The 9,981-nt window shown below is 38.3% G+C and overlaps 1 protein-coding gene across 1 annotated transcript in view; it reads right to left on the reverse strand.

Moving 5' to 3' along the window:
• The window catches only part of DCC (DCC netrin 1 receptor), a 538,543-nt gene that overhangs the window by 385,754 nt on the left and 142,808 nt on the right, over positions 1-9,981 (reverse strand). The window contains 2 exon segments of the mRNA XM_011362349.2: positions 1,875-1,995; positions 4,523-4,677. Of these exon segments, the coding sequence (XP_011360651.1) occupies positions 1,875-1,995; positions 4,523-4,677 (276 nt within the window).

The raw sequence follows: 9,981 nt of genomic DNA on the forward strand, positions 1-9,981 counted from the left end.
GCATGGGGCTGTGGGACTATCCATCTCCTAATTTTTCATTCTCCCGGATCTATTTTTGCCTCTCTGCTTAGGGCTTCTCCAGGGTCAGGGAGGAGAGGATGGATTTTGAGTAAAGAGACGAAAGCTGTTTTCCTCAGTTTGTGCTCTCAGTCCACAGTCACGGAAGGCACCTGCCTGCCTCTGTTTTGTGGGGTAGCTCTATGGGTTCTTCAGAGACCCCTCCACCTTAGGGGTCTTCTCACTAGATCCTTCCCTGAAGCAAGCAAAGCACAGTCTGGCTCACCTCAGACACCAGCTCCCCAGTTCGGCTCCACCCTGGGCACCAAACCTCTACCTAGTATTTTGGTTGGAGTAGGCTCAGCAGGCAGGACCTCTTGGTCAACATCCTTTCAAGGTAACTTCAGCCTTGCTTTCTTCACATGAAACTCATATCTTTGTTCTTCCCAAAGGTGGACAAAGGTGAACTGTGAGCTTTTTCTCACAGTTACCTTCCCCTTTCTCCTCTTGGCATTGTAGGTGGCTCCAGACACCTTTCAGTCAGAATAAGTTGCCATTTCCCATTTTTGCAAGTAATCTCTAGTAAACATGCATGCACATACATGCACACATGCACGCACACACACACACGCACACACACACACGCACACACACACACGCACACACACACACGCACACACACACAATCTGTTCAAGGGGTTTTTTTAGTGTCTCCAAATTTGACACATGGGGGAAAGAAAACACCATGACAACCTCCAATTCTATGACTTGCAGCACTTCAGACAAACCCACATCCCTATGGGCAACCACAGGAGCGGACCACTTGGCCTGTTTGGTCAGTGCCAACAAATCCTAAGAGAACATATTTCATACCTCTCTTTAGAAATACGGGATTGCTTATCTCACATTTTCCTCAGCTTTAGGGCATCAGCTGAAAATCAATGGTAACTAGAATTCCCTTGTTCTTGTGACTTGAGTAGCAGCCAGTATTAGCATAAATGTGGCCCTATTGTCAGCGCTAATGAGATGAGGCACAGGGCTCACATCAGAGACCCTGCGTTTAGAGCCTCCTTTTCTCCTACTTATCCATGACTGTTTCTGCAGAGCACAGTGTGCTCGGTCACACAAATGAAGCTGCTCTAATACTTATAGCACATTAAATGGGGAGAAAAGAAGCCCATCAGAGAAATCGGTGATCTTGAACAAGGGTTAATTGTCCCTTTTAATTCCTAGATCCTTCCTTTAGTTCCTTTACTCATCTGGGACTGTGGCTCTATGTTTGTTTGTTTTTTTTGTTTTTCGTTTTCATTTCAATCGGGAAGAAAAGAGAAAGTCATCATCCTAAGCATTAGAAGAGTCTGAGAGTCTTCAGATAATTGGTTAGAGATGCACAAATTATAAGGCCTTGATAGCCACTTAAATGATAGAAAGCCAAAGAAAGACAATGCCTTCTATATTTCAGCTACTTTCTATTAAACCCACTGCCAGGAAAGATTAAGACAAAAGTGAGTTGTGTCAAGAAGAAAATTGGTCTCTAATCAATCAATAGATAATATGAAAATTTTTCATAGAAGGTATTAATATTTTAAAGTATTTTAATATAAATAATGTTTCAGTTCTTGCTTTAAAAAAGACTGAAAATTTGACCAGAAGCTCTTACTGTTCATGATGACTGTATCTTGTTGAATGGAGATATCATATATATAAAGAATGTATATAAAAAGAATATGCCAATACACAAATGTACACCTAGATTAAAAAGATAACCAAATATTTTCAAACTGACTTTGAGAGACAGGAAAAAGAATACGGATTTTACAAATGTAGCCTGAATGATCATAACTACAGGCACGAGGGCAAAGCTGCTCTCAACTTACCGGGCTTTGGGACAATAAGCTGTGCACTGCTCTGGGCATTTCCAGCCTCATTTTCAGCCACACATTGATAAAAGCCTTCATCTGACTTTACTACTCCCAGGATTCGTAAGTTGCTTCCTCCCTAGGGAGAAGAAAAAGCAAGGTGAGATATTTTAAAAAGCAAAAGACTCAAAGTGATAAAATAAACACAAACACATTTTAATAAAACGTCACAGAAAAAACAAAAAGGGAGGCCATGAAGATCCCCAGCCTCAAAGACAGGTCCTATGTCACCTGGGAGATTTCAGAGATTCCTGATACTCCACTAAATCCATGCACATCAACTTAAACTACTTCTGCAATGAAAAATATATCACAAAAATATACATCATCTTCAATTTCTAAATGAGCAGTAAACAGAAAACTCTTCTATTAGGTACGAAAGAATAAAGGTTAACAACAAAAAAATCTCATCCTTTTACCTGTTATTGTAGGCAGCTCAAGTCAGCAGCTGCTAGAGGAAAAAAATAAAAAACACAAAAAGAAACAAAAACACCGATCTTTGCAGCTTTTAAAGGACTAGAAATATAGGCTGGATATTTTCTGCAAATGTTTATCAAGAAGAAATGTCTGAAAATCCTTTTACTCTTTTGACGACTTGGTGGGGTAGGGGGTATGACTGATATTTGAGACCCATGTCATCTTATTATATGGCCAAATGTTTCACCTTCAGTAATCCATAAATTAAATACAGCAACGTTAACTCCTATTCTATATAAATTGAGCTACCATCTTTTTCAAGGATGGATGATAAAATAATCTGGAGATAGCATTTAATTATACTAACTCAGTTTATCTTCGATATTAGTCTAAGAATTAGTTGAATAAGTGAGACGTGTTAAATCACTTCCCCTGAAGTCATTAAGAGATAAATATTACCTCATGGGGAATTCTTAATTGTTTTTAGTGTCTTATAGTCAATTCTCAGCTGATGTAAAATTCTTAGAGAAAGCTGACTAACTTCTAATTAACAATTCTCATATAAGTTACTATTTGTGCTAAGTGTTTCACGTGTGACGACAATGGCTCTAAAATTACTAGAACTACTAGGGAAATATTTTTAAGCACAATTTAATGCAAATACAACTCATACCATACATTTTCTTTTCACCTTAAGTAAAGAAACATTTAAATAGGTTGGCTGTAGTGATTCATGCAGGGAGAAAGATTATTCAAACTGTAGAAAAACATAAATGTTACATTTTATCACGTGTCCTTAAGGGCACTCAACAATCTCCTTTATGTGCAAGTGGCATATATTTTCAGCACATACAACAAGTTGCCCCATGGCAGGTCATTTTTAATTCAGTGGTAGTGGAAATAGCATTGCACTTAAACTAATGGATTGATGTGGCATTCAAAAGGTAAATTTTTCCCCTTTCTTACTCTATTCCTAACCAATTAAATAAATGCAACTAAGAGTGAAAAATGGTCAGTGGTGATAAAAGTGATAAAGATATGTTTTATGGGTTTATCCCTTAAGAGCTCTTATCGTATGACATAACACATGCACAAAGAGATTATAAACGTTTCTAAAAGTTGAATGATCATGGAAGAAGAATGCGCCACTGAGAGCCAGTGTAAGTCTCTGGAGAGGGCTGGTGCCTAAACCTGCAGGGCACCTCGGCTCTAGTCCCATTCTGTGGGGAGACCTGGTTTAGAAAACCACTCTTCATTTACAAGGTAACATCTGCATCTCAAGCATAAGTCGTGGACCTAAAATCTCCTTTAACTGCGAAGACCTTTGATATCTGGAAAGTGCCTTTCGTATTTCTCATATGTCCGTGTATGTGAACTCAGAACCTCCAATGCTAACTTACACCTAAAAGAGAGTTTTCATAGTGTGTTCTCAAGTGAGCAAAGTATTCTGCTGGTAACAGCAATAACAAATTATGACACAAATTGAGCATTCACAATGTACTTGGACAACAACACAGTGAATAAAATACCATTATCTCTATTTTCCCCCACAAGGATAGGGACAGAAAGTTTACTGAAACTATTAATAGTAACTACAAGACATATTGTTCTTGGCTTTAATTCTTTCCATTGTTCAAAATTACAAAGCAATGTTAACTCTGGGTTCCTGTGGCTTCTCTACCACTGCCACTACCACCGTCATTATCACCATTACCACTGCCCTTTTCTATTGCTAATGTAAGATCAGCCGGCCCTACCTGGAAAGGTAGCAAAGAAAAACTGTCTGTATGATCAAATAAGATAACCATAATCATAAGTAGCACATCTTGAAGAAACCTTATTATAAGAAGTAAAAGTCACAGAAGTAACAGATTCCTGGCTTCATATAGTCTAGAGTTAGGTTCTAAACTCTGTTCTCCCGAGAACCAGCAATAGGTATACTTGGGAAGACAGTCTTAGGTCCTCTATTTTTTCTTTGTATAAAACTTGTTTATAAAACAAGAGGGCTGGACTACTCTTTTTCAGCTCAAAAATGCTAAGTCTAGACAATCACTTGCTTTATTAGAATAATTTTCTTAACGTGTCATAAAAACTCCCAACAGAAAACTTCTTCCCAGGAAAGAAAAACAACTGAAAATATAGGAAACAATAAATGGGATTGTAAAGCTAATATGAAAAAAGATAATTACCACTATCTGAAAATAATCACTAGGAATGACCACGTCTCCATTCTTCATCCAATTCACAGTGGGCACAGGCTTTCCAGAGACTGCACATTCAAACTCAATATCCATGCTTTCATAGGCATAGAGGTTGGAAGGATGATTTAAAAACCATGGAGGAACTGTAAAGACAGAAAAAAAAGTGAGTGGGTGGAGACATGAACTTGCATGTTAAGGTCTTCGCTGAATTAGAAAGACTGCTCTGGGATAGAAAGTATTTGTAATTCAAATAATTCCTATAAACCCTTACTTTATTATATAGGAACTACTGTAGAACACATCTATTTTCTCCCACAAACACAATTAAATAGTTGGAGTTAATGGTGTTTTGCCACGAGAAGAAAAAAAAAAAAAACAACACTTTTGGGGAAAAATATTATACATAATAAATAAACATTCTGAATATCCAATTATTTGTATCCAATTGAGCTACTTAAAGACATCGAAATGCACATAAAACTATGAAAATTATGCTGATAAAGTAAAGGGAGGCCGAAAGACTGAAACAAACCAGAGTATAAGATAAGAAAGCTTAGGATACCTGTAATTCTAGAGTTTCATAAGGATTTATTTAATGTGATGAACTCATTCCCCATTGAAACTGGCTGTGGTGGTAGAGCACAAAAAAATGACTGTCATCTTTACTGTGGACACATTGCTATTGTCTTAGCAATCATCTATTGTAGTGTATTACTATACTGTATTATTATTTTCTCAGCACTGAATGTGATATACTAATTTAATTTAATGTCGTAATTACCATAATACTATAGTTACTCTATGACAAAAAATTTGCAATTGAAAGCAAAATTATAAATATAATATAACACACCTTTGCTAATGAATCTCCCAGGCTTGGTCCCTCAAAACTCTGCCTAGGAATCTTAAAGTGATGTCAGATTTGAATATTTATATTGCCTGAGACCCAGGTTAAATTCACAGTAAAGGAGCAACTTTTATATCCTTTTTACATACGACACAGATATGCATTTTGAGTAGATGGTATTTTTTGTCACTGTTGCTATTACGTTCAATGAGTAAGGGAGTACTCACTTTTGCTCCTTTGAGTACCTCCACTTCTCTCTCTCACCCCTTTCTTATTTTCCTGATTTTCAACTAAATTTGGGTCTCTAGTACTAAACAACTTTTAAATTCTCTAGTCTTTCACAGTGGAAAATTGATTTAGATGACTTAGCTGGGATGCATTGATATTCACTGACTAAAGACATGAAAAAGAATATATCTGAGAGCTTTTTTTAAAGAGAACATGCCCCCATTGTATACTGGGCTAAAATTATTTATTTATAATTGATAATAATATTAGTATGAGACTGTTTTATTCCTTTGCCAAATTCACTGACAATGCTCTGAAAGACAACAGAACTATTTATTGAATGCCTCTGAGCAAATATATGTTGTCTCGTTTGGCTTTTGTTCTCAATTTTATCATATATTTTGATCAAGTGTTCATTTACTAGCCAATAGCCAATATTTATTGAGAGCTGACCACACATAATTTATTATATGCACAGTTTTCTGAGGCAGGCTCTATAATTCCCATTTTACAAACAAAGAAACTAACATACAAGGTGTTTAAGGAACTTTCTCTAAATCATACAGCTGTAGACTGTGGAGCAAGATGGGCTGACTCTCCTGTCTACATTCTGAACTACCATGTAATAACCATCTCTTTTACTGCTTGAAAATTCCAGTGGTAGGATAACTCAGTACCATTCCCAGACCCTCAGAAATAATGAAGATAAGCAATTCAAGCCATTAACCCATTTCCCAATTAGCCCCAAGAACACTTGCTGGCAGTGCTTGCAGCTGCCACATTTACCCTAAGAGAACTCATGGATTACAGTCCTAACCTTAACCCCAAAGGTGGCCATGAAACATCTCGCTTTTCTTATTATTTTCGTATCACTCTACTATACTGATATTCTTTGGAAACAAATGACATCATTATATTTATTGCTTTCTGTTTTTAGTAGAGTAGTGATATTTCCATTTACAAAATGTAGTAATTCTTGATTGCTGAAAATGTAAAATCCTAGAAAATATAGCATTCCTACGCATGATGTTAAATTAACATCGGCAGTGAGCTACACTTTTTTTTTTTAAATGAGAATTGATTAAAAAAAAAAATTACCATGTTGTTGAGACTTCTAGTCAAGGTAATGGAGTAGGTAAATGCTGTGATTGCCACCTCTCACAACCACATCAGAAGAACAACTAAACTATAGAACGACCATTACTGCGAATCATCTGAAGTTTAGCTGAACAGAAGTCCAACAATGGAGGATATACAGAAACCACCCCAGGACTGATGTGAGGAGTGGAGATGCAGAATGGCCTGGTCCCACACTCGACTGTGGTGGTTAAAAATCAGGAGGGATATCTTGGCTATGAAGCTTCCCCTGGAAAAGTGAGGGGTCCCAGCCCAGGGTTGCAGAATGAAGGAGAGAACAACAACTTCTGGCTTTGAAAACCAGAGGGGATTGTGGCTGAGTGAGACAGAGGGTGGCTGGAGTCACAGACGTTTCTCTTAAAGGGTTCACATGCAAACTTACTCACTGATGGACCCACTCGTTCTGAGCTCCAGCACTGGGATAGCTGCTCAAAAAGCACCAGGGAAACACAGGGAGGAAGCGAGTTGCCTGGCTTCAGGGTGAGGGCTGGAGGAGCAGCTTTTACCCAGACAGAAGTGCTGGCAGAATCCATTGTCTCTTCGTTGAGACTCCTGCCCTCTATCTAGCATGAAGACACAGGTGGCTGCCATATCTGAACTCCATCAATGTAGCTAACACTAGCTGCCCATCCCTGGTGATTCCCTGATGCCCCGCCCCACCCAACATGTGGGATCACCCAAGCCATGTCCAGTGGCTTTTCCATACAAATGGCCGGTCTTCACTCATGCAGCAGACTTTCCTAAAATCTCTCAAAGGTCCACAAAACCCAAACAAGCAGCATCTGCTCTCCACATGCCCTGTACCACTTACTGAATAGCCCTAAGTCTGGCACTGGTGGCAGCTGGCCTCAGTTCATAGGTTGGTGTCTCAGGGCACCTCCAAGCCCAGTGTGAGTGGTGGTCATCTGCATATTGCTTGGTGACCCTGGGAAGGGCACAGACTGCTGCTAAACTTGGCCAGGGTTAGGGCCCCTTCCAGGTGGCTCTGAGGCCAGCACACCCACTGATCAGCTTTAACCAAGACAGAGCACCACCCGGGGCTATATATGAGGATGACATACCCAAAAGGCAGACTGGGAAGGCACCAGAGTCCTGCTAAAGTGAATACTGTTTCATAGGGTCAGTCTCTGCAAAACAACTCCTCCACTATATACTGGCCAGTCCTCATGACCACTCAGCCTGTGGGTCAGTTTCTCCCACTGATGTGTAAACAGCCAACAAGGCTCAACTACAACAGTAAGGGGCCCACATAGTCTGTACAAGGAATGTACCTGGAGCACCCAGCTCAGGTGACCAGAGAGACTGTGCCACTGGGCCCCACAGGACACTTACTACATAAGGCCACTCTACTAAGACCAGAAGCCCTCCTTAATACATAGAAACGAACAAAGAAAGATGGCCAAAATGGGACAAACGAACATGTCCCAAATGAAAGAAGAGAAAAAAGCTTCAGAAAATGAACTAAACAAAATGTAGACAAGCAATCTACCAGATGCAGAGTTCAAAATACTGGTTATAATGATGGTCAATGAACTTAGGGGACAAGTGGGTGAGCTCAGTGAGAACTTTAACAAAGAGATAGAAAACTAAAATGGAGATAGAAAACATAAAAAAGAACCAGTGAGAAATAAATAATACAATAACTGAAATGATGAATACATTCAAGGAAATCAAGGGTAGATTAGACAAAGCAGAAGATCGAATCAGCGATTTAGAAAATAAGTTAGCAAAAAACGCCCAATTATACTAGCAAAAAGAAAAAAAAAATCTAAAAAAAAGAGGATAATTTAAAGGGTCTCTGGGACAACACCAAACATACCAACATTTACTTCATAGGGGTACCAGAAGGAGAAGAGAGAGAACAAGGAATTAAAAACCTATTTGAAGAAATAATGACAAAAAACTTCCCAACGTGGCAAAGGAAATAGAAATACAAGCCCAAGAAGTGTAGGGAGTCTCCAAGAAGATGAACCCAAAGAGGCTTGCACCAAGAAACATCATAATTAAAATGCCAAAGGTGAAGGACAAAGAGAGAATCTTAAAAGCAGAAAGAGAAAAACAATTAGTTACCCACAAGGGAGCTCTCACAAGACTGTCAGCTGATTTCTCAACAGAAACTTTGAAGGACAGAGGTACTGGCACAAAATATTCAAAGTAATGAAAACCAAAGACCTACAACCAAGATTACTCTACCCAGCAAAGCTATCATTTAGAATCAAAGGATGAATAAAGAGCTTCCCAGACAAGAGAAAGCTAAAGGGATTCATCAACACCAAACCAGTATTACAAGAAATGTTAGAAGACCTTCTTTAAGAAGAAAAAAAAGATAAAAAAATATGAATAATAAAATGGCAATAACTACATATCCATCAACGCTTATTTCAAATTTAAAAGGATTAAATGCTCCGATCAAAAGAATGGATAAGAAAACAAGACCCTAACATAAGCTGCCTACAAGAGACTCACTTCACATTGAAAGATACAAACAGACCAAAAGTAAAGGAATTGAAAAGATATTCATGAAAACAGAAATGAAAAAAATCTGGGGTAGCAATACTTATACCTGACTAAATAGACTTCAAAATAAAGGCTATAACAGGAGACAAAGAAGGACCCAGTAATCCCACTTCTGGGTATTTAACCGAACAAACCCAAAATACTTCTTTGATGGGACATGCACAGCCATATATTCATTGTGGCATTATTTACAACAGCCAAAATATGAAGGCAACCTGGGTGTCCACCAATGGTTGAGTGGATAAAGAAGAGGTGGTACATGTATACAATGGAATATTATTCAGCCATAAAAACATAAAAAAAAAAAAATCTTGCCACCTGCAACAACATGGATGGACCTAGAGGGTATTGTATTGAGTGGAGTAAGTCAAAGACAAATGACATGATTTCACATGATATACAGATTCCATACATGTGGAATCTAAAGAACAAAATAAACAAATAAACGAATAGAAACAAACTCATAGAAACAGAACAAACTGATGGTCTCCTGATGGGAGGGAGTTTAGGGGAGTGGGTGAAAGAAGAGAAGGGATAAAGAAGTACAAATCGGTACTCACAAAAGTCATGGGGATGTAAAGTGCAGCTTAGAGAATATAATCAATAATATCGTAATAACTATATATGGTGCCAGATGGGCACTAGATTTATTGGGGTGATCACTTCAGAACATATAAATGTCTAATCACTATGTTGTACACCTGAAATATAATATTGA

The sequence above is a fragment of the Pteropus vampyrus genome, unplaced genomic scaffold (assembly GCF_000151845.1).
Source record: "Pteropus vampyrus isolate Shadow unplaced genomic scaffold, Pvam_2.0 Scaffold3, whole genome shotgun sequence".
Taxonomy (NCBI): Eukaryota; Metazoa; Chordata; class Mammalia; order Chiroptera; family Pteropodidae; genus Pteropus; species Pteropus vampyrus.